At 44.0% G+C, this 25,504-nt stretch overlaps 3 protein-coding genes across 5 annotated transcripts in view; 2 read left to right on the top strand and 1 right to left on the bottom strand.

Moving 5' to 3' along the window:
* The window catches only part of GOLGA3 (golgin A3), a 28,136-nt gene extending 27,767 nt beyond the window's left edge, over window positions 1-369 (bottom strand). For 2 of the 3 annotated variants that reach the window (XM_051633640.1, XM_051633639.1), the window contains exon 1: window positions 117-368. The gene's annotated coding sequence lies outside the window, so the exon portion shown is untranslated. Of the gene's footprint in view, window positions 1-116 lie in introns of all 3 variants that reach the window. The other variant, XM_051633638.1, reaches the window with a different exon arrangement.
* Window positions 1-25,504, top strand: part of DGCR8 (DGCR8 microprocessor complex subunit) — a 1,090,394-nt gene that overhangs the window by 222,600 nt on the left and 842,290 nt on the right. The window lies entirely within an intron of this gene.
* The window catches only part of LOC127391486 (uncharacterized), a 32,139-nt gene continuing 13,530 nt past the window's right edge, over window positions 6,896-25,504 (top strand). The window contains exons 1-2 of the mRNA XM_051634283.1: window positions 6,896-6,973; window positions 24,255-25,249. Coding sequence (XP_051490243.1) covers window positions 6,896-6,973; window positions 24,255-25,249 — 1,073 coding nt within the window. The remainder of the gene's footprint in view (window positions 6,974-24,254; window positions 25,250-25,504) is intronic.

Consider the following 25,504-nt stretch of genomic DNA (forward strand, 5'->3'; position numbering starts at 1 on the left):
GCTCCCCTACCCCGGCAGGCCGCGGGGATACCCGGACAGCCCCGAGAGCCCCCGCCCGGCCTGAAGCAGCGCTCGGCCTCCCCCGCCACCCTCTTCCCGGCCAGACCCCCGCAGACCTGGTGCCGCCCGGCCCAGCCCGGCTCCTGCCCGAGACGTGGCGCTGCCTCCGCCGGGAAGGGGAGGGCGCGGCGGTGCAACGCGGTTCTCCCTCCCCCTCCAGCGGGGCCGCCGCCGCGAAGGGCCGGGCCGGGCCGGCCCCGCCGCCCCCCGCCCCGCACGGGCGGGCCCCGCGCCCCTCGGCCGGGCCCCGCGGCGTCTGCGGCAGCCGGGCAGGCGGCCGGTGCGGCAGGGCCCGGGGGGGAGAGGGCGGCTTTTCCAGCCGGACCCTTTCCGGGAGCGGAAGGAATGGGGCGCGGCTTTCCTGGCCGGCCCCGGCGGGGCGGGGGATGCGCTGCCTCCCCGCGGGCCTCCGGGCGGAGGAGCCCCGAGGCCGGCGGGAGACTTGCCTCAATGAGGATCAGATCTGTGCATACGCTACAAGTCAAATCGGTGCGCACAAGCGATGCTCTCCCCCGCGCTTATCTGGATTATTCGCCTTCTTGCATTAGTGTTGCCATTTGCTGGGTTAGAGCCAGGGCAGTTCGCTGCCGTGTCCCGCTCCTGTCTCCTCGGCAGGATTCCCGATGGCCATTTCCTCATGCATCTGCCCTTGAAGTTCTCGGCATCTTCCAGGCACTGGGCATCCCTGTACTGGGAACTGTCACGTCACGCTGGTATTTCACACAACTGTTGCCTCCTACACATGTTACTGGGTTGTTTTTTTTTCCCATTAGTAGCTTATCTGGTGACACGGATTGCTTTGGAGTGTTTATTAGTTGGGTAGATTTTACTCCTAGCCTTGCTAAAATCTCCATATGGTCCAGAATGCTGTTTAGTAAATGGGTATGGAAAACCAGACATCTCTCTGAAAGGTCACATTGGTGCCCCTTTTCTCTGAACGTTTTTATTTTCAACATGAAAATACTTTCTAACATCATACTGTCATCCTAAATACAGTTGTCAGGTCAACATACTTAGTCAGCTTGTCCAGGTATTCCTCTTTTCTTTTAACAACCTGTCCAAATTACCCTTAATAGGCACGTGAACCCATGGAGCTATTTCTCTAGGGAGACGTGAGTCTGTTTAACAACTCAGGAAGGTCATTAAACCCAAGCCATCAGTAAGTCTAAATTGTTTAAATTACAAACCAGTTAACCAAGCTCCTGGCAGATTGCTAATGATAGTATCTGGGTGTTTTCCTGTGGGCATTATGCAGAAGGAGCCCTGGAAGCATGATCTGGAAGAGAATATTACTTTACACACTAATTCAGGAGGATTATTTTCAAGTGCAAATGCACAGGTCTGAGAGAGGCTAAGCAAGCCAGATGATCAGAGATAGGGACTAAAGATCAAGAAGGACTGCCAGTGTGTGCCTCTGTGCAATCTGCTTAGAGACTCTGCTGGATGAAACACCTTTTACAATTCACAAATATGCAGTCTCAGTAAGGGATCTGCACAAATATCTGGAGAACATATATTTGGATTTAGAAAACAAGCAGCCTCCTGCTATTATGCTGCCTGAGCCAGATGTCTCCACAAGTGCTGGGTGCACAGGTTTGGCACTGAGCTTGTAAACCACATGTGGGGGTTTTATGGGCAAAGGAGAGCTGAGCTGAAAGGGACGTTAACAGAATAAGCTTCAGCTGAGATTTGGGAGGAATCCCTGAGAACTGGCCTGTATGAGTGAGTGTTTCAAATTCTTTAGCAGTCACCTTCACTGGATACTCTTCCAGAGAAAGAGTCAAAGACAATATGGTGAGGAAGACTTGAATACCTCAACTTTGTTCAATTTGTTGCTTTTCCTTTAAGAATGTAAAAAGTTGGAGTTTTGCTCTCCAAAGAGAACTGGAATTCAGAACTGTTTAGTCACTAATGTTGCCGTTCAGTTGGAGTATTTGCCTATGTTTGCTCCCTGACTTTAATCTCGTATCTCTGGGACAATTTATTGCTTGGGTAAAGCTCCAAAGTATCTTTTTCTTATTTATTAGTCTGTCACATGGCACCAAGCCCCCCAACTACTGGAATAACCACTTGTTTAAGGCCTGCCACCCAAACATGGCACAAAGCTGCAGCAGGCTTCATACTCGAAGATCTCTATCTTCAGTAACATAAGTTTTAGTACAACAGGGGAATGTCACAGTAATTGTTTAAAAAGCCAGAAAAACTGTCAAACAAATTATGCCTTTAAGTGCAAGGATTCCTGTAAATTTGCAGACTTGTTTGTGTAAACTGCCGTCACTGTCTCCAGCAGAGAAAGAGCCCATGGCTTATCCCAAAGTCTATTCAAGTTCCTCTTGCAGAGCACTCTTTTATTCTCCAAATATAAAAATCAGAAGGCACCACAACAAGTCCTTTACCCACAGCCAGCCTCAGCATTCCTTTGCCCTGCAGCTGGGCTGCCTGCAGGAGCTCTGTGCCGCCTTCTCTCTGAGTAAGCTCTCTCAGACCTTAATAGGAAATTGTCTTTTTCAGGAACCCACAGGGCCTTGCCCCTAAAAGGGGAAGGCAAATCTATTAACCTCTGCTCTGACCAAAAAAAAAAATATATTTTTTTTTTTCTAAGAGCATATAATGCCAAATTAAAGAGCTGAGCTAACACAATTAACAGGGAATGGCAGACCATTTGCAGAGTTACCGACCCAAAAAAAGTGTTTTTGTAACTCACTGTGTGTGTGAGAATTGCACTAGCAAAAAAGAGTCAGGTAAGAGAGAAAAGCTCCTTACTCTGCAGAAGCAGAGGGTGGCACTCTCTGCACAGCACAAAGCCCATGTGTAGTGCTTTCCAGTTACAGTTTTTATAGCTATAAACATGTTTTTCTAAATATTTCCTTAGCAAAGATGTTGTTCTCTAACCACTGACAACACCGTGTTCCAATTCCCTGTGCTTATTGCGTGTTTTTTCTGCCTACATATTTCTATTATTTGGTGTCACTCAGTCTGCAGAAACTTCATTAAAAAAGAAACCTGTGCTTACCACATATAAGTAGCTCTATGACAGGCAGACTGCAATCAGTCTCAGGCATCCAGCTCTCCTCTTACAGCCACTGAGGAAAAAAAAAGTTGTATTAAATTCAGACCATAGAACTATAACTCTGGTCTTCAGAAATGTGCTTTATTAAAGACTGCCTTAAATGTTATTATATATTTCATTTACTTATAGATATATACCCTAATATAAACCTTATACAGCATTCTTCCTAAGGAATTTTTAACATGTCTGTTCTAGCATGAGTAAGTATTTACAGTGTTATTTCCTGACTCATTTCTAAAAACAGAGGAGAATCTCATATGTAAGTATGGTGTGTCTGATATAACAGCCTAGCTCAGAATGGATTTAATCAACCTCTACTCTACATAAAAGAAGGCTGGGAAAGCATTAAAAGCCACGTTGTGTAACCATAAGGTTTGCAGATGAGAACTCTTGCATCCGGAGAATAAACTAAGATTTAAGGCCTTGTTACTGAAAGTGTCTTGCCAATGCCCTCCTCTTGTTTAAAGCTAGATTCAGTCTGGTCACACCAGCTCCAGCTGTTTTGAAAAACAGAAACTGCTAAGAGCTGCATTCATTTCTGTGAGACATTCCACTAGAGTCTCCCTGGGCAAGAGGGGTTAGCTTCAATATCAAGATGCCTTACGTATTTAAGAAAATTAATTCAGAAAGTTCTCTTTCCATATGTGTTTGTGAGAGAGAGTGGATGGAAATCACTGTTTTTTAGTGGTTTTAAGCTTATCTTTCCCACAATAAATGATTTTTGCTGCCAGCCTGGAAGCAGTAAGTTTCTACTTTTTTTTTTCTTCTTTTTTTTTCCTGGAAATTACTTTCCCAGCCTGGGGCTACTGGTTAAGAAAGTGCTGTCATTACACACACAAGTCCTACCCATTAACTTCATCAATGTCACTGTTCCACTGAAATGCAGTGCTTGCTTCAGCATTTCAAGAGCCCTCAAAATGGCACAGTACAGGGGGTAACATGGGCCAGTCCTCAGAAAGAGTTGCTGAAGAGCATTGAAACCTGGAATTTTTCCACAGGGAGCCCAAGGCAGAGAACAGGACGTTTACTTTCTTTAAGATGTCTCAGCACCTGTGAAGAGACTTGACCTTTTCTGCTCAGGGATGTCCCCAACTGCACCTGCATCTCTCCTTCCTGATGCACAGAAGGAATGTGGTCCAACTCTGATATGGACTGTGTGAGAGGTGGAGCTGTAGAGAGTGTAAGACAGGGAATAAGGAGTAGGCAAGAAGCAAAGTCCCTTTCACCCTTCTGTCCTTCTTTGATCCTTCCATTAAATCTATCCCTGGTCCACCTTCAGCTGCCCTGTATGGCTGTGTAATGGGCAGCTGGGCCAGGCACTGTGGGAAACCAATTCACCAGCCAGGTGGTCCCTGGAAAGGGCATTAGAAGCCCTGCTTGCAGGGTCAGTGCACCACCTGCAAGCCTGGCTTCATGGCTTTTACTTTCAGTGGGCAGGTAGACACCTTTTGGACCTAGTCTGCCATGCTGCCCATGGTGTGGGCAGTTGTCCATGCTCATATGAAGTCCCATTGCCTGCTCACAAATGTAACACATAATCTTCATAAAAACTACAGCTTGAAAGGGTCACTGATCTGAGCTGAAAATAGTGATGAATGGACTGCTAGAAGTTTTATCCTTAATTCTAGATGCTAAGTCATTGCTCAGCCACAGCAGTGAAGTGTGTGGACAGGTCCTGCTACCAGGGGGATACTGAGATAAGGAAACAAAGATGTATTGACAGAATTTGCTAGGCCAAGAACGGAGTAAACACAAACATGGGAAATCAGCATACACTTGTGTCTATGCTACGTGCTCAAGGTCTACAGACTGGAGCAGCAGCATAGCCCACACAGCAGCCTCTTTTTCTCAAAAGGATTACTGGTGCCTGCACTCAGATGACCCCTGGAAAGGAATCCAAATAACAGGGATGTAAGATCCTTAAAAAGAGCCGCATTGCTAGACTTGGCCATGTTCTCTCTCTTTCATCGAGATTTTTTTATATTATTATTCAAGCCGTGTCCAAGTGAAGAAAAAAAATACCACTTTTTGAATGCCCTTTTCTGCCAGCTAGTCCTTGACTTTGTCCACAACAACTGTGCATTAACATAAGGAAACAGCAGATGGAATCCTGTATTTACTTCTGTCACACTGAGCCTCATGTGGAAAAAAAAGTAGATTTCTTGTTTCAGGGATTTTTCAAAGCTTAACATACATTTATGGTGACATTGCCCTGAGGTTTAACTGGGAGTGTGAAGAAAAGAAAAGCAATGCAGCACAGTGCTATGCTTCAGAGACCAGACTGCCCTTCAGGCAGAAGTGTTCTGCTCGGAAAAATCCCTTCCCTCTCAAAAACCCCTTCTGCCAGAGATGCCAAGTGTCCTGGCTTATGTGTTTATTCAAAATAGAGATAATGTAGTTATATATGCTTTTTTAGTTGGCAGGTAACTCAAATAAATATTACCCAGGAGGAGCAAAATGTAAATTTGAACATAAGCAATCCCAGTAAATAACTGACAAGGTCACAGCCTTAGAACAACATTTACACAGAATTTACCCTGAAAAGAAAAGGGTGAAATAAGAATTGGCCACATGAAGAATGAATTTGCATCTTCTGCCTTCAGTGCAAGAAGGATAAACAACCCAATTAAGTTATCAAGATGTTCCTTATGTGCCCTTCCATCGAAGGGCTATTTCTCCATCAGCATATGCAAATTTCCCAGGGAGGCAGTGTGGTCCAGAAGGTCAGCAAGCAGAGTCCTGTCCCTGATTCCCTCTCAGCCTTGGGCTAATAATGTAATTACTTCTTCTGGGTGTCTCCAGTTTGTCCAATAAAGGATAACAAGCACCTTCATCTCACAAGCATTATAAGGATATCTGTTTCACCTCTTTGGAAGCCAAGCATTGTTTTTTATAGGCAGCTGCAAGGACAGAATCATTATCGGTGCTGGGGTCTGTGGGGCTGCCCAACACACATTGCAGCATATGGTGCAACTGGATGGGGTACAGGAGAGGATCTCATCCCAAAACCAGGAAAGCTGCCTCAGAAACAGTGTTCCCTGCCCTCCCCGGATCTCTGGAAAGGTCCAGCAGCTGCTGTACCCTGACCACCAGTTTTTGTGCAGCTCCTTCTCTTTGGGCACCCCAGGATGCCAGCAGTGTTCCTTCCCTGTCCTACACTCCGTGCACCATTGAAGCTGGGGTGACTTTTCTGCCTTGAAATGACCAGAGCCCTTTTCCTATTTCCCCTTTCTCTGAAAATTCACCCTCCTAACTGTGCTCCAGGGTCTGGCAGGACACAGGAGCACTGCCCGGGGCATCTGCCCTTGCTAGCCCAGGACACCAGCCCCTCCATCTCCCCACCGCACAGCAGGATAAACTTTTTCCGCAGGATCCCGCTCCAGCAGGCTGCTCGGAGGGGCTGGGCTGCTGCCATCCCCGGCGGTTCCCCAACCTGGCGAGGATAGAGCCGTGGGCACTTCGCTCCGACCCTGCTTGCATCGGTGGTGCCGGGACCAGGCACCTCCGCTCCCCTCTAGCCCGGGTAGCCCCTCGGCTCCGAGCCCGCTCCCCGCCGAGCCCCGCGCCGCAGGTGACCCCCCGGGGGAGGGCAGGGGCCGGGAGCGGTCGGGAGAGGGGGCGGGGAGGCCGGGCTCGGGGGGTCGCCGCCAGCGGCGGCCGCTCGGGGCACACGGCTCGGCAGCGCGAAGCTCCGCTCGGCTCGACGCGGCGCAGCACGGCTCGGCACGGCTCGGCGCAGCACGGCTCGGCACGGTGCCCCGCGCCATGGTCCGGAGCTGCCCCGGCTTGGGGCTCGTCCTGGCGGCGGCCGCCGCGCTCTGCCTCGGCGGGGCGGGAGGCAAGGTAACCCCCGCGGCACCGGAGCCCCCGCCTCACCTCCCGGAGAGGTGGGGGTGCCCCGGGGCTCGGCGTGCACCGGGGAGGGAGATCCGCCGGGAATAGGGAGGTACTGGGAGTCCCGGGACGAGGGATGCAGCGGCGCTGGCGGGACAAGGGATGCGGCGCGGCTCCCGGGGGAAGGATGCAGCGGGGCCGCCGGGGCGGGGGCGGCTGCGCTGCCCCTTTGCCCGGGACCGAGGGCTCCCCTCGGCTCCTGCCCACGCGGCGGCGGGTTTGGGTGCCGCTTTAGGGCTGGCTGGTGACTCGCCTCGGAGTCTAAAGGGCACCAGCAGGCACGGTGCTGGGGCAGTCTGTCTCTGCATCACCCACTCAGCGTCGATGTAGCCGGATCCGAAATCCAGTACGAGCCCCGTGAAAACCCCTAGAACAGCATTTCCAGAAGAAATCAGAGCAGTTGCCCCAAAGGCGTCCCTATCAAGGAGCAGCCTGGCATAAGGAGCCCAACTAACCACCCTTAACGCTGTATGATTGTCTCCATGCTTTCCGGTCGTTTGCACCTATTCCAGGGAGAGCAGGTAAACAGGCAAATGACACATACAGCTCTCGGGACAGGGATCTGGGCTTAGGCTGGGGCCACTGAGTGAGCACTGGGGGAACCAGAGGAACTCGGAGCAGCTGCCGAGCAAGCAGTCGCTCTGGGTTTTGGGAAGGATAAGCAGTCCTAGTCCTAGTGAAGTGAGCAGGACTTTTCCTGTGGACCCTGATAGGAGCAAGATTTGACACTTCTCCTAGAGGTTCTCAGATCTATAAAACAAGAGCCACTACACTACCAGAAAATAACATCCCATACATGTATGTCTTTTGTTATGTGTGTGTGTGTGTATATATATATATATGAAAAAAGGTGGGGGGTTGGTTGGCTTTCCTTGGTGGAAATTCCGTTGTAATTTCTTGTTGTGATTCTGCCTGATACACCAACTGCCTGCCGCAGCACATGTGAATGTAACAATGACTTTGTGGTTGAAACGAAGGTGTTTTATCTCACTCTGGTATCCTAGTGAAGATTGCTACAGCAAGAACTTCTTAAGTAAGCCACATTTCTGGCACTGAAGTAATAAGTATTAATTTTACAAAGGTGCACGCTTCAGTCTAGTGAATCACACAGCTGTGGAGTTTTATCTTTTGTTTCTCTTTTATCTCTGTTGCATCACATATAGTTTACCCCCTCCTGCTGGGTTTATTACTGGAGATGAACTCACTTCTCCAGTGGCAAACTTCTCTTATTAAACTACATAACTTGCTTGCTGCCCTAGGTTATTACATCCTCCCTGTGCTTGTTTTGCTCTAACTTCACCTGTACCTGTACTCACCTTTGGATGTGAGTCACAATGGTGGGACACTGAATGCATCAGCAAGCTGCACATTTTTTGCTTGATTTTGCTTTTTCCTGTTTCTGAGCCAACTTTTGCTGCTCTTTATCTCTGAAATCAGGACTGTTTGATTTCCTATCAGGCAGTACCTGAACTAAAGTATTGACAAACAGCACTTTAGAAAAGAAACTGCCTCCTTAATGAAGAAGCAACAGCCTCCCACATACTTTGTCCCAGTCTTGACTTCTTGCTGTATCAATTATTCTTTTGATCACATATTGTCTATGGTCTCTTAACATACTGGACGATGTCTTTTGCAGAATGGAACTTAGGGGGTTTCCATTGCTTCTCTTCCTAAATATGACAGTAAAATCTGTGTGAGCACATTTCTTTCTTCCTGTTTTTATTGGGTTTTTTGAGTAAGTTGCACTTGCTCTTCACTCATCAAGGACTGCACTATGCTGCATAGGCTTCATTATTTTTATCTTTTTTGGCTACATTCTGATAGTGTTGCTATGCTAGTAAAAAATACACTTCCCACTCTTAAGTTGGTGGTTCAAAAGTAGTTCAATTTGGCAGTTGAAAAAAGGTATTCAAAGATTTAAGAGAATTGAATTATCTTCTGGCTTAGAGTTAACAATATAAAAAACAACAGAAACTCCCTCGTAAAGGGCAAATCTGCATGAGATACAGGAAACTGAATTGTTCTTTTCATCCAGGAAGGTGGTCTGTGCCAGGCAGAGCTGAGGAACTCTGGGATGCTGTAGGGCAGTGTGGATGTTTGAAGCATTTTTTGTGACAAAGTAGAGCTCTCTCTGGAATCCTTCACCAAGTACTACAGCAATATAAAAATAGGAGTAAGATCAAATGAAAGAAAATTTGAAGATAAGGTGTATGATGTTTCCTCCTGCATGTCTGTATCAGATGGAATGAGATGTGCAGATAAGTGGCTTGTTTATCCTGAAGGAAGAATATAAGCCTGATGAAAGAATAACAGTCAAAATTATGTCTCCCTATGTTCATAAACTATTATCTGTTTAATCAAATCCCTGTGGAGGAGGTCTCTATGGCAGTGCCATCCTTCATCTAGTGTTCTTCTGTTAACTGGCTGGCTTAAGAGAAAAATGTCAGCCTTTCTTGTTTGTTTTAGGAGAAGAAATCTTAGTGATCCTAGACCATCTAATGAAAGTCTTAGTCCTGCTCCCAGTGAGGACTATGGCAAAATTCCTGCTGGTTTCAGAGGAAGCAGGATCCTTCCCAAGATCAGTGAAGGATTAAAAAACAAACAAAACAAAAAATCAACTACTAAAATATGCACCTCAATTAGCAAAGAATGTGGCCTGATTAGTAAAGTGTATGAAATTTCAGCTATTAAATTCTACAGCCCTGATCAACAAAGCACGCTGCACAATTGGCAATGTATCCAGAATCTCAACTACTGTACTAGTCTCCTGCCAGATCAACCAAGCATGCAGCTGAATCAGTAAATTATGCAACTGGAGCAGCAAAATATGCACTTCTGATATGGGGGGAGAAGGCTACGGAAATTCTCACATGTTTTAAGTTGACACACAATAGGCCTGTTACTGGTCAACCTCTGCCTTAAGAAAACTAGAGGCAAAAATATGTAACTTTTATCCAGTCTCTCCAGGCAAATGCTGGACTGGAAAAGTAGGTCCCTCAAAAGGTTCAGTGTCTGCTAACAGGAGTCCTGTTCTTTACCAGATGTACTGCACATCTGGATCCAATCCCAGCTACTGCCAGGTGTGGGGGTTATTTTAGTAACACTTCAATGGGATTTTTGGGTCCAGGTAGCTTTTGCTTTATAGGTCACTGCAAAGCACTGTGTATGCACACCAGGCTGTCTTTCTGTCTCAAGAAACAAAGCCAATTAAGGCAAATAAGGCACCTTTAAAGAATCTGAGGGTTTTGATGGCAATGAGCTTAATACCTATTAATCTCTTTACTGTTTGTGAAAGTACTCTGTGTTTTAGGAGTAAAAAAAAAAAATATAGGTCTTTCCTATTTTTTTTATATCTTTATTAATTGCCATAGCTGCTTCCTATTGTTTTTACAGTGTATCTTGGCAGATATTTACTGTGTGAAGAATTTGAATGTTTGGCCAGTTTGGGGAACAGAGATATTCCTGTCTCCTGAAGAGGTAGACCTGCTTCTCCCTAGCTTGTGCATGTGCTTAAAATAAAAATCCAGCCACAGTAGCTGATTCTGATCTTCAGAAGTTGTTTTAGCTTTAAATTATTATTTTTATTCTGTACAGAAGACCTGCAGGTTTCCCCATTTTAGTAACAATACAGTTTCTGGATTTCTATAAACTGCTTTTTATAATGTCTGGAAGTAAACTGTTACACTGCCTGTGTGCTCAAGGAAGGCATAAGAATTGCTTTGCTTTATTGCACTGTTCACTTTAGTACCCAAAAGTCTGAAATATTGAGTCTAAGAAATATCTGAGATTGTTTTTTTTCTTAATCCACTACAGTTGGTACATAAAACTGGCTTGCACTGAACTTCTTATTTACCCAATTTCTGTCTCATTTCCAGGTCAGTTCAATGAATGATCCTATTTAGTTCTTTTTCCTTTTAAAATATTTCCTACGGAGTCCAGAGCAGTGCCCTTAAAACATAATTGATCTGGGTCATTGAACCTTTATTTTTCATGCATGTTAGTTTGCATCCTGCCACTGGTCTGACTGGTATTTCAATTAGAAAAATGCAGGCGGATTTCTCCGAGAGGTGAAAGTTCATGAGGAGTCTCTGGCAAAATAAGATCCCGGAGTACATAGCCCTGGAACTGGGCAATGATTTGTAACTTCTTTTTAATTCTCTGTCTGGCCGGAATGTTGTAAATCTGGCGCTCTCTTGTGAGCTTCACGCTAAGCAGTAATAATGTCCACAGTGTTTTAGTCCTGATAATTCTAATTACTGAAGCAGTGAAGAAGCTGAAAGCTCAGAAGATGGACGAGGCTGGTCTCAAGTCCTACACAGCACATGGGACTCTGGCTTTGAGGGCTGAACCATAATTCTCTTGTTTGTCAATGCCAGCAATGGAAACAGCAGCCAAAGTAAGAGAAGTAAGCCAGTGGCAAAAGATTTCTGGAGTGATGTGGGTAATCTTTATGCAGAAGAAGCTAAAAGAATGCAGTACCACTAGAGATGCCAACCATCCTTGGGAAGAAAACACTGAAGTAATTTTTTTTTCTTTACTATTTAAGTAGGTTGAAGCAAACAATCCTGTTGCACTGGTTTAAAAAACCCCAGCAAACAAACTTTCCTGTGGTAACCAACAAACAATTGCTCTTCTCCCCATCTGCTTCTTTGCATGGTGGTAAAATCTTCAAGTTTCTTCCTTCCTTCCTCTCTTTCTTCTTAAAAAGAGAACTCGTGGCATTTAATACCAGAGAGTGGCTACCCAGTAGTACTGTAGCTAGACCAGGTCTGGTATAGTAACTCTTCCCTTTACACACTATTATCACAAGGTCAGTCTATGCACTGGTATCTCAGGTCTATAAATAATAAATAATATTCAACTTGGTGGTTAGATACTTCCTTGAGTATGAGAAGTAATCAACAGAAAAGTAGTCCTCTCCTACTTGTGCAAATTCATGGCAGGATGAGGGTGGAGTCAGGACAGGGCACTATAGGGTCTTACAATAATACATGGAACAATTACACAACAAGAGGGAAAAGCCTTACTGGCAGTCTTAATTCTCAAACTCTGTGTAAGAACTTTTTGATTCCTCTTACAAAGTTCTCAGCAGCAAAATGCCTTATGGTTAATTTTGAATATACTTACTCATGTCATTGCCAATGAACAGGCACTTCCAACTTTGAGAGGAGAAAAGGTTAATTTGCCTGTATTTACTTACTAGTATTCTATTGGAGCTCACAGAAGTCATCTGAGACATCAGGCCGTAAGTACTGCTGGCTTCGATTGGGAATGATGTACATTGAGGACAATGTGTATTTGGATTTGGGTGGAGTCCTTTCACAGTAGAGGAGTTGGTAATACTTCAACAGCACCTTTCATCAGAGGATTTCAGAGTTTCACAAATATCTAATTACAAAAACTATTAAATTATGTGAAATCCTTGGTCCTGGGGGAGTACAGGCAGCACCATTACACTTCAATATAAAGCAGGGGTGGGTGGTGTTCAAAGTGGCAAAACAAAAATCAAATTTGCCACATGCAAGCCATAACCTGCTGTGCTATCTCATTTTCATCCAGTATTTTATTAGTCTTATTTCTTTATATTAGCAGCCAGGTTGCAACATCAAACCATCAAAACAAAATGGGCTGGTACAAGCCTCCATTCAGAACTACCATCAGCTCTGAAGCAGGGACTTTTGGAAGTTCATTCATCTCTTACTGATGTGTTTCTGTAGTGCTTGTGTTTCATTATTCCGTTAAGGAGTAGCAGGACTGTAGCAAGGGTCAAGTGCCAAGGATGCCAATAAGGACAGCTTCCTGAATACAGATCTGGGATGCAGTGCCTCTGAAAGTCCATTCTGATCCAAACCCCAGAAAGATGATTGCTCAGCCTTTCCAAGGAGGTTCTGGCTGCTCTGTACCATACTTAAAATGGGATTAGCAACAGGAGATCTAATCCACTCATTCTACCTAAATCCAGCCTTCTCCTGGTCTTGGTTAGTAAATATTCTACTGGTTTGAATTACTTTAAGTTTTTATTAAAGGGGATTATTTTTTTTTTCTAGATTTGACATTATTATTTTACATTTAGCCTTTACTGTTAGAAGTGAGGCTTGAAGCCCAGGCTGCCCACCCCCTTGTCGTCCTGCCGGTGTTCTAGATCTGCATGGGTGGGCAGTTTAGGTGAATCTGAGACCTCACTATTTGAATACAAGAGCCCCAAGGAGTTGCTCATCAAGACCAACTTTAAATGCAAGCTTAGCAGGCTGAACACTTTGATTTGCCTCTAAAATCAACAGTAACTTATTCCAGGTTTCCTGGTTGAAACTTGAATGCTGAATAAGAAAGGATGTCTGCAAAGCAGATTTATTTGGAAAAAGAAACGGCTCACTGGTTGGGACCCTGTAACAACAAACCCAGTGCTTCGTTTTCCCTCTGCCTGCAGCATCTGTGATACTTTTTTCTGCTTTCTCCCATACTCTCCCTGCTGTGCCCTCATGGTCTCTCCTTACATGTAGGCAGTAAAGTAAAATTTACAAGCATCCCACTCTCTGAAATCCTGGCAAAGGTGGAGTCTTGGAAATTTCCCTTTGCAGAGTGCACAAGAGGGGACTAATCCTGAAACAACAAGGTGGGGAATAGTGCTGCTGTTTGTATACCCTCCAGATCTAAGTCTGTGCATTCAGACCATAACACACCTCTGAAACAGACTTGGCTGTGGCAATGGCTCAGTTAGAAGCATAATTAAAAATACTGCATGAAAGGAAGAGAGGGCTTTTCTTGCTTTGCTTTTTAAAGATCACTATCCATGTTTTCTGCAAAAGCCCTCTCACCTGTCAATGGCATTTAGTGAACCAACAACCCTGTTCCCAAAGAGCTGCAGTAAGAATTCCACAACATGCTAGTGGCAATATGGAATATTTGCAGGGTTTGGCTTTCACATGTGGAATGTTTCCTTCTCCAAATGTTTGTACAACAGACTTCCAACATGTGAAACATCTGACATGTCTGGATGAAACAATAGGGTCATGTAGCTGGAAATCCAAGAACAAACAGCCTTCTTTTTTGCAAGGCCAGTTTATACATATATGTGTTTTGTTTGTCTTTAAAGATCCAAATTTATTTCTGGGGAAGTGGCCAGCAAAATTTGCATGGGATTGCCTTTCAGTTCCCTTTTCTCCTGTTCCTGGTACTTTGAAAACAACACATTTTTAGGCACCTAAGCTGCATATGGATTTCATTATTTAAATCTCCCCCACATATTTGGGAGATTTTATACATAAAGTTTAATTTGGCAACACTACTTTTACAGATTTCTATGAACATACATAACTTGCTCATTGGAATTCTACACTGAACTCTATAAGCAAACTTTTACTGCAGTGCTATAGCTTTTGTTTTGTTATGTATTTCATCTGGTTACCAAGCGGTTCAAACAATCTAACCTTGTTTTCTACTCTTTAATTTTAGCTGCTTTGGCCTGTTCAGTTGATAGCAAATCAAAACTAGATTGATCTTCTGGAAACTCCTTCATCACCCGTCAGTTCCCACCAACCCTATCGCTTACTGTTAATTTTTTCCATGGTGTGTTGTGTACACTTTGTTAATGAGAACTTGCTCTAGTAGAAAAAAAGACCTATGCTGACCTATTAAAACCCTGAAGCAAATGCCCATGGCATCTTGAACTCTTCATTACACTGCCTTACTTTTATTTACCATGGTCCCATCATATTCATGATTATTTGCCTGAGGAGACACTCTAAATGATGCCTTTGTTTCTGTTTCTAAAGCTTTACATTTTCTGTGATTGAATGAGGGTTATTTTCTGGAAAAAAAAAAAAAAAAGAAGCTTTGTATAGATGTAGGATCTTATTTAATATGGCATCTTGCATCTTTGTTGTAGAATCTCTATTTGTCTTTTTAGTGTCCAGTCCCAAGATTTAGCTCTTTTTTTTTTTTCCCCTCCAAGAATTAGTCTGAAAAGTCCACAAGAAAAAGCTGCCTGTTGATGTGAGTTCTAGCACTCCCTGATGGATGTTACCTTAGACATGTTGTATGCTTCCTTAGCCTTAAAAACTAACGTTGGGATGAAAAGGGAAAACCAAGGTTCAGACTGTGCTCATAATGATGTATCACTTGCCTGAACATGGCAGAAAAAATGTATGAGATCCTAATGACAGGTTTCTGCTTAACATAGTGTGACTTCACAAGTGTAATAGTTACAGTCCCCAGTGGACTACACCTTAGCACACAACAATTACTGAGTCATCAGTGAATGCCAGGGCTGTTACTGTTGGGGTAATTTCAGCCTGGGAAACTGTCAGATAGCAAAAGTACCCATAAACTGCAAGGATCCTGCCAAGCCCAGAGAAAAACTATTCATCCTAAGAATTTCTAGCCTTAAAGGTGTAAATCAAAGAAAAAACTGGATAAGGAGGAAGAACTTTGCTTAGAGAACTTTACATAGCTGTAACTTGCAAGACTTTTTGTAGGCAAATCCATCTTGGTCTTCGTTAAAGAACAGAAAGGGGAGAACTAAAACTTCTGCATATTTATGATACAGAGAAAAAGAACAAGAATGGTTTTATTGTCTTTTCAATATCCTGAAAATTCACCTATGAGCTTCAAGGTAGCTGAGTTAGCCTGTAAGCCTCCTGAAGTCCCACCTTTCCTTAAAGAGGGAGACACAATTCCAGAGGGCTGTTAAGACCATCTCTAGCTACTGCTCTGAATTTCCCTTTGTAGCTAACTCAGGCTTTAGTCTGCAGAAGGAGGCAAGCCAAATTAGCCAGCAAAGGCCCACTCCCAGAGCTGGGTGATCTGCATTCATGACCTTACATAGGAATCTTGCCTCAGGCCCTCAAAATATTTGCAGCTACTGCAGGAAATTCTACCTGTTGCTCAGAAATTCAGTGTAGCTTTGCATCTCTGGTCTAATAAGCTAGTTTTGTGTCTCAACTGAACCTCCCAAAAGCAGCAGAGCATTGGGTTGCCTTCCCTCAGATTGCTTGGAAAGCAAGTACAAAATGTCAAGTTACAATGTATGCCCAGACTGCATATACTGCTGACCATGCTATGGAAAGCTGTGCTGCTCCATGGGTGATTGTTCAGAAAACAGCTCCCATTTGTGTCTCTGGGAACAAGCATTTTTTTGTAAGGAGAAAAGGGCATTGCATCTCTGGAGTTAAATGAGGAGCTCTGTTGTTCTCCACAGAAACAGGAGTGCATCGCTCTGCCTGCTGCTCATCAGAGTGCCCATGTTTGTTTTCTTGTGATTTTTCCTTTTCCCCACCTCCTGTTCTCATAGAGGATGAAGCAGGAGGGATGGTGACCTCATGGAGCAATTATGCAATCTGCTTGAGGCCAGGTATCAAAATACACTGCAGCTGGGAAGCTGGGACCTCGCCGTGGCTGGGGGGCCCAGGCCTCCTGGCTCTAATGAGATCGCTGACCTTCTCCTGCCACTTCTTCTGCAGCTGCTTTGATTCACAGAGAGTTGTTGTGGCAATGGCCTGCCTTAACGGTTTGGCAAGCTGCCACAGGACACACTGCATCTCCAGGCAGGTGCTAGGAGCTGGCCTCAGAAAGCCAGAGCAGGTGAGGACACCCTGAGCCCTGCCAGTCTGCTGACTGAGCCTGCTCACCTCTGGCCGAAGCTATGCAAACATTACCATGCTCCCTGATTTTTATTTTTTCCCCAGGAAGTCAGGAGGAGGTTATCTGTTCTCTGATGAACTAAAGCAGAGCCTTCCAAGCCATCTTGTTATGACACGAGCTCAGAGCTCAGCTGCACCATGGTCACATGTGGGAATAAAAGAGGCACTAGTGTGGGGCTACAGGCTGGGGCAGATTTGGGGCTTCAAGTCCTGAAGTCTCATTCAGACTTTGCATTCTTTGCTCTAACTGCTGAACTGCTGCATCCCTGCTTCCCTCCTCTACTCTTCTAACATTTTTATTTTCCTTGTCTACTGCAGCAACAGGCTTTCATAGCCCCCTTCTCTTCCTACCTGCATATTTGTTCTCTTCAGATATCCTGCAAACCATTAAAAGCAATAGAAACCTTAGTGATAGGTGTGAAAACAGGGCCCTGTGAAGCTGTCTGATATGTGTCAGGAAGGAATATAAGATGAGTTGGGTTCTTTCCTGAAAATGGGATTTGCAGAGTGGAAATGTCACATCCATAATCACTTTCATGTGGTAGAACCGCTGCTTCCCACTGTGGAAATAACAGAGCAGCTGCTAAAAAATGCAGTTTGGGTTTTGCTTAAATCCAGCAGGTCACACACTTCAAGAAATATTAGACTCTCATTCAAAAACATGAGTACAACTGCTCAGATACTATAAATGTATTAAAAGCAAATGTATGCTCAGTCCAGTTTCAGAGTCCCACAGCTGAACCCTGTTCAGTGCTTCTTCAGTGAATTTGCCTGAGGAGCAAGAAGGGGATAGGAAGTGTGGGTACAGGTGTATGGGCTTGTGTTGAGACAGGTTTATTGGGAGGGTGAGGGAGACCCCTTAGCAAGCAGGATATTCTCAAATTGATGAGAAATCTTTTGGAGATCAATCTGAAAAAAATAAAATAAAATCACAGCTAAGGACTGGGAGAAGGATACAGGGACAACTCTCTCCTAATAACTAAGAAAAGTGTTGGCAATTTTTGTTATACTCTGTCAATCCCACGTCTGCCAGATCTTCTACTTTCAAGCATCCAGAGATACCTGGAGAGTTGCCCTCATGCTGGACAGGAGTTTCCTTTTGCTGTTGTCTCATACTTTAAACAGTGAAGGCAATTTGACAAATGGTGATTCCAAGGCACTTCCAGGAATCCCTGTACTGCCAGGTGGAAAAATAGGTTAGATGTGCTGCTGCTGTATCTAGTTCATGCTAATGAAATAAAATTATCCTCACATGCAAAGATGAGCTGAAAATGCAAAATTAAGTAGAGCGCTAATTTTATAAAGCCTCCGATTAATTTTGTCCTCCATTTGGAAAAAAAAATCCTACCAGCTTTGATCTCTAGATCAGTCAGCTGCTGAAGTAAACACGGTCACTTCTTAAACTAACAGGCTGCAGTTTTATATCTTGCTCTTGGGATAGTCTTTCCTCAGATTCCACATTTGATGAGCATCCAAAAAGTTCAGACTTCCCTAACTTGGAAATACTGAGAGGGAACTTGGGGTTTTTGCTGGGAACCACAAGAATTGTGTTTCTGGTAGCATTGCAGCTAGTTCCAGCCACGTCAGCAAGTAAAGACTTGTCTATATTCTGTTTTTCCCCTTAAGCTGGGAGTGTGTGATGACCACTTTCCCTTTTTCCTTCTCCTTTTCTTTTTAAAACCCTAAGTTTTGCAGTTTTGTTCTGGCTTAAAGTTTGGGCCACTTCCTATTTCATCCCAGGTAGATGGTGCTGTTCAAGTGTCCTCGTGAGTCTGAGTGATCTTTAACTCGGAATGAACCTCCTATGTTTGGAGGGGAGAAGGGGGAAGTAACTGAGATACCAGACCTCACCCTGCATGTTTTGAACAATTGCAAAGATGATGGTGGAACCAGAGTTTTAAAGAGGCCCCTGGGGCAGAATAAATTGTGAAGGAGCTGGTGAGGTTGTCTCAAAGAGCTGCCAGCTCTTTGAAAGAAACACACATGTGCCTGCATGTGTGCACATAAGATGGTTTTAATTTTGGAGGGGTGAGAGATGCTAAATAAAGCTTGCTGGATTTTCACCCCACTGATATTACAATGAGCATAGATGGCTAAACTTAGCCAACCAGACTGAACCATGTTGGCTTTTAAGACTTCACCCATCTCTGTCCAGAAACTAATCGTATCTCTCTGTGGTTGCTGTTGAATCAGCTGTAAGCTGAAAAGATAAGACTGCTGTAGGAGTGCCATGTAATGCCTGCAGTCCTGTTCTGGCACCAGGCAGCTGCAATGAATCTTGTTTTTCAAATTAAGCAAAAAAGTCTATCTGCAGAGAGGGGTCTCTTTCCTACTCTGAAAAAATAATAATAAATCAGTAAAGAATAGTTAATGTTGTGGGGCTATTTTACAGGAAGGGGCAAAACATACAAAGATATTTTGGTCAAAAGCATGGAATCATAACCAAGTATTTTGATTTCAGAGTGTTGGTTTTTTTAAGGCCCAAGGTCTGCATAACTAGCTTTTATCCTCACCTTCACTCATTACTGTTAAATCTTTCCAGTACAGTCTTCAAGCAAAGACCAAAAAGCCCTCTAACTGGGATAAGAAGATACTACATGTTTGTTCCTGAAAAGACCAATAAATGCAACACCTCTTAAATGTTCAGTCAGTTTGAGATATAGTGGATTATTCCTTCTCTGTAATTTACAAAAAAAGTGAAACTGACATTTTAAGCCTTCCTGAAACTGGAAATACACACGAGAAACGCACAGAAGCTGAGATGTGCACAAGGCTTTGATGAAGGCAAAGTGGGTTATGATCTTTGCACATAATTCCCTTGAAAGGCTGCAACTGAGTGTCAAGTGTGTGGCTTGGCCCCTGAGGATGTCCTGGAAGTTTAGTGGCTCCAGTTTCCTCTCCTGAGTCTTTCACTCTGACTCTGGGTACTCACCATAAGAACTTGGTGTTTCTTGGGTATGTTCTAAAAAACAAACAAACTACAGTGGACAGGCCTCACACTGGGGAATCTGAGATTGTGCTCACAGAGAAATGACAATCATCAAGACAGGATGTCCTCCTTCCTCCTATTTGAAAGAAATACACTTTAAAAATAAACAGTCTTTGGGATTGTGCATGGGATGCAAGCAGGACAGTGTTCTCGAGGATGCTGAAAACAGCAGCTACTTTAAACCAGCATTAACACAAATTAAGAAAATTTATCACTAATTTAACTTTTTGGGCTTCAGCAAAAACGATGAGCGCAAATGGGCTGAGGGTTTCCCTAGTCAGGACCTTGCATCACTTTCTTTCCACTTCTCTTCAGCAGGGCTTACGCCTTTACAAGATAAAACACATGGCCGTGTCACCTTCTCTTACTAGCTACATGTCACAGCATCCTGCCCACATTCCCTCTGCGCTCCCAGCATCATCTCATGTCAGAAGCATTTATCTCTTGGAGGCAAGGCAGAGAAGCTTGAGAAACTGAGCCCTGCCTGCTCCTAGGGATTCAGGCAGGGGTTGGCACCCATCGCTGAAGAGCTCTTGTGGGCTAGCTAGAGGCTGCCACAACTTGCCATTCAAGACCCTCCTGCAGGTTTTGAGCATGGCTTCACTGGTGGAAGCACCCAGGAAGGTCTCCTGACTTTGATGTGAAGTGCTGCAAGAGCTTGTCCTATCCTGGCAAAATGAAGAACTTGCTGCTGTGCGTGCCTTTGATCTGGCTCTAGTCTGGGGACTTATTTGAAAATAATTGTGATTAAAGAAAGGGTGCTAATTAAAATCTTCTCCTAGCAGGATTCCCTGATAATATTCCTACTGGAGTAATGCAGTGGCTCCAGGGCTACACTTGTAGGTGTTGTGCAAGTGGAAAGCAGAGTTGAGGGTTATATGACTCAGATGATAACTACTCTTTCCTCTGTATATACTTGGTTTGGCCTTACAATAAATTCCTGTCTGGACAGAACAATTATTTTCCCTTTTTCCTGCTTGGGAATTCTGCATTTAGTCAGTGCCACTTTCTTCTCAAGATCGATTTGGTGTGTAGTGTCCAGTTTGAAGCAATCACATACTGATTTGTGCTGCACCCCTACATTCAAGGGTTTGCTCTTTGAGAAAGATGATGCTCCTCAGGAGCCACTGCCAGAATCACCTATGAGGGACAAGCCCGAGGTCTTCCTTGTACTCCTTAGCCCTGTGTTTCCTGGTGCAGAGGCCTTATAGCTCCTTGCATTTGTGTATCTTAATTAAACAGCTTGAAGCTGATGCCAACATTAGCTACTCAATTCTAGAAAGTCCAAATGTCAGCACAGGAGGAGGTAAGTGTGTGACAATGGGGCAGTTCTAGTATTTGAATTTCTGAGTGGGTTGTGTAGTGTGAGAAGGGGAAATGCCTTGAACCTTGGCGTGTTCTGAAATACCCAAACATTGTGTTTCTAACCAAGAAGCAATAACTGGGATTTGAGTTACTGCTTCTCTGCAACCTACTCAATGCTGTTACCAGTTACCATCCCTCAGAAGGCAGGTAGGGTGTCTGACCACAGCAGGCTTGGGGCTCAGCTCAACACAACTATTATAAACATTTTTGACTCCTAGCCAGAGTGGGAAGTACTGAAAAGCAGATGTACATGACTGGTAATCTGGATCTCTCTGCTCGTAATTGACCTAACTGGGGTGGGCATATATCAAGTGTTGTTTTTAAAAAACCCTCAAAAACCTATGATTTGCAAAGATTAAAAGTGTGCTACATTTTTTGCATGCCTCTGTCAAAAGCCCATGAGTCTATAACTTGCTACAGTAGGGAACATCTGTGTCTAATTAATGAAACTCAGCCTTCATAATGGGCGATTAAAGTGAACTAAACAGTGTTGTCAGTCATGCAGTTGTGGATTATAAATTAATCAGAAATCCGTCTTCCCCCCTCAGATCTGTCTTGCATTTCCTCTCCCTTGTTGGGTTTTTTTCCTGGTCTCAGAGCAGGTCTTGAATCTTTTTGGTCTCCCAAAGCATAATAAATGAACAATTCCCCCACTGCTGTGACCTTTCAGGCATATTTCTGGAGTGCACAAATGCCTCCCTGCCCAGGCTCAGGGGCGCAGGGTACCTGGGGGGGATTCAGCTCAGTCTTACAGCCAACTGGTGGCCACATGACTCGTAGGGGAACATGAGGCGTCTGAGTTTGAATCTGAGACTCCTTGGATTTGCAGAGAGACTGAGAGTTACTTCTCTCTACATGATGCCAGATTCAAGTGAAAATGCAGACAAGAAAGGGAGTGTATCCTAAGCAGGGGCGAGGGATTTATGGGGGATGCATATACCCATTCAGCACTTTGGTGACTAATCCCAGAAGATCCACTGAACTGATGGCTGCTGCTTTTGGGTGTTAAAGTCTTCTGGTAGTAGAGGTGGGGCTGTGAATGCCTCCAAGCGCCTTCTCAGTGTCTGAAAAAGGCAACTAGATCAGTTCACATATTTCTCAAAATAAAATCTCAACCCTCAGCCATTGCTAAATTAAGGAGGTTTGGGCCAATCTGTAATCCTCCCACACCCCGGAATGCTGCCCTGCAATAGCAACAGTTCTGGTGCACATTCTGGCTCCAAAACTAGCTACATATTGAGCTGAAAAGTTAGGCATTATTGACTGTTTCTTCCTATACCAGGGCGTTATTTAAAAGTGAGGTCAAAAGACTAGCAGGGGACAAAGACAAGTCTGCACTGATATTCTAGGACAGAGGGAAGGAACATGAGGGAAGTCACAGAAAAGCCCCCTTTGCTTCTTCCAAGTGTAGGAGCAATCTTCTCCCTATGGGAAGAGCAGTATATTCACTGGAAACCAGCTTGTTTTTAGTAAAATCCAAGTGACAACAACAGTGTTGGTAATTTGCAAATTCTGATGTGAATTAGCACATGAATCTAAATGTTAGGGTCTATAGCCTATTAAATTGACATAACCTCTTGCTGTTTTCACTGGGATTTTTACCATGAATTAGCTAATTCAGACTAAACTAATATTAATTATTTTTTATATTACATGCTATGGGACTCCTAAGGCATCAGACAGAGTATGTTTTGGCACATTAATGTGGTTTCTTTTCCACTTGAGATTTCAAGCCATAGTGCAACCCAGGTGCCTTAAATGAGAAGCTTGTCGTTTATTCTACTATAATTAACATAAGCTTTGATTTAAACAACACTTTTAAAAGTCAAAGGTTGGATTTCTAGTTGAATACAGAAGACAATTTCCACCCACATTGCAGTTTTGGTCCTTTTTCTATTGCCATCCTGTCATTCACCCTGAAATCACTCAGAGTATGGAAAGCACCTGCTGGAAAACAAAGCTCATGCCTTGCAGAACAGGTCTGCCGTTTTGTTTTCATTTAAGGGTTTCTAACATTTGGCATTGCATTTTTTTTCCTTTCCATTTCAATATGAGCCAAGGGGAGAGACTAGGAGGAAAAAAAAAATCTGGAGTATTTTGATCTTTGTGGTTTTATATGGACTTCATAAGTTTTGTTTGTTCTACTGCCAAGCTTCCTTTGTGTTTAAACAGATAACAGACCAAGATGACTAATCATTTCCATTTAAAAAGCCCCACCAAACCCAAACCAGTCCCTTTCTTTTCTAAGACTGCTTGTAAACCCTGCTCCTAGACAGGGCTTGTAACTCAAGTACTTCTGACTTTTTTTTTTTCCCCATTTCAAAAACAATCACCCCATGCACAGACATGGCTCTCCAGATTTAGGGAAGAACCTTGAAAAAAGGCTCAAAGAATGTTTTTGGAAGAAGGGGGTTGTAAATATGATGTGTGGAAACAGCCTCCTGTACCTTTAGAAGCAGCAGCATGGTAGTTAGCACCACCACTTACAGACTTCCTTCCTCTCTGGGTTCTGCAGGTTATTTATGGAGAAAGAAAAAATAGCAAATTTCACATGGGACTGTGGCTGTGTTATGTAAAATGCCTGTTGATGACTAGTTTATTAGTGAGAGCCGATATCTGGTATCACTTTTTTGAGAGGCTTTGCATTTGAAGAAGAGACAATTTACCCAATCAAACCCACCTAGATTTTACTGCCTTTTGAGATTAATAAGGCTGGATGTCTTTGAAGCAGGCAATGAGTTGGATGGAAGAATCATGGGCAATCATCTATGCAAGGCTGGGTTTCTTTACATTAAAAAAAAAATGTTTTTGTAAGGAAAGTTACAGTTCAAGATGCTGTGGTGAGACAGTTTGTCTTTAGCTTTTTAAGGATTTTATTGCACAATCAGCTGTTTAGGACAACACATTTGTGTGGTCAGGAAGTTGTAGGTTAGCCAACAGTACCAATGGATGCTACTATGATCAGTAGACAGAATTCTATGAATTACTCATCTGGGTTATATTTCTGCAGAGGATGATAATTCAAGATACACTTCCATAGTCTCTAAGACTGGCTGTTCCTATTAGGCAGTTTAACACTCCAAATGGGAAAGAAGTTAGGATTAAAGAAGCTGGATGAATTCCCCTTTCCTGAGGCTATCTTATAGCAGTTCCTGAAGGGAAGAGGGAGTAGGTCCAGCAGAATGTGTCCTGTATATCATCTCTGGCAAGATGTAAGCTTGCTTGTTTTATTTCCCAGGTATATTATTCCTGTGGTGCAGTGGTGGAATCGATGGAAAGAGGCTTGATTTTATCACCAGGTTTTCCAAACAACTACTACCCAGGGACACACTGTGTTTGGCAATTTTTCATTCCCATAAGAACCCATCTTATCTTGGAAATTTTTGACTTCGACATTTTTGAGAGCTCTAGTGAAACTCCAACCCCCTGGGACACGTTTTCAGCCCCTGCTAAAATGGGAAATAAGGACATGCCTTCTTTTGAAGAAAACTTGGACTTTGCTCTCCATAGTACAAAACCCTCTCTCCAGACTTGGATGGCAAAGGGAGCTCAGAATCCAAGCAGCACAGGACATCAGTCAAAGGACCTTGCTGGTCACCTGGATGAACTTCCAGGAGCCGTCTCAAAAAAAGATGAAGCCAAACAAGCATCTGAAGAAAACCAATCAAAACAGATGAAGGAAGCCAAAACAGTCATCAAGGCTCAACCAGAAGAACTGTCATTCCTTGTGGTTGATAGTGCCACAATGAGAAAGCAAAATACCAGTGGCCTGGAAAGAGAAAAAGATTTAGAAGATAAGATCTTGCTTGCCCACCTAGCTGCTACTGAGAGAGATGAAGTTACAGTAGAGAGCAGGACTCTTCCCACAACAGCATTGTCCATGGAAGTCTCCTCCAGCCCACAGTCAGCAGTGGACATCTGTCCCCATGATGTATTATATGTTTCTGATCTCATCACATTTTCCTCTCGCTTCTGTGGACCAAATTCACCTTTAAACAAGACTATGGTCTTTGGTTCATCTCTGGAAATGGTTGAGGTTATCATGGAGCTGATCACCACCACAGACCGGGGCCGAGGCTTTGCAATGCTCTTTGAATACAAGAACATCACGGACCCTAACGCTGTAGATGCTGTGAGGCAGGAGAGGAAGGAAAACATGGTGATGCTGGCAGTTCTGACAGGCATCATTGTCTTTGCACTTGCCTTGCTCTCTGCCCTCTGCATTGCTTGCAGGTAAGATGATGCACATCTGAGCCTCTGAAGTTATATCCCTAGACCAGAAAAAAAGTTGTGGTTCCTTTCCTCTGCTAATACTTGCTGTCCTTTAAATGTAGTTAAGTGTGTGGGTACAGAGGATCAGTGCTGGTCACTATCCTGCTTTGAGCTCCTCAGTTTTCTTTCATAGTTCTACAGCTCCTGTGCCTCCAATTTTATTTTCTTTTTCCTACAGAAATACCTGAAGGGTGAGGACTTTCTTGGGCATAATTT

This window comes from Apus apus, chromosome 16 (genome assembly GCF_020740795.1).
Source record: "Apus apus isolate bApuApu2 chromosome 16, bApuApu2.pri.cur, whole genome shotgun sequence".
NCBI lineage: Eukaryota > Metazoa > Chordata > Aves > Apodiformes > Apodidae > Apus > Apus apus.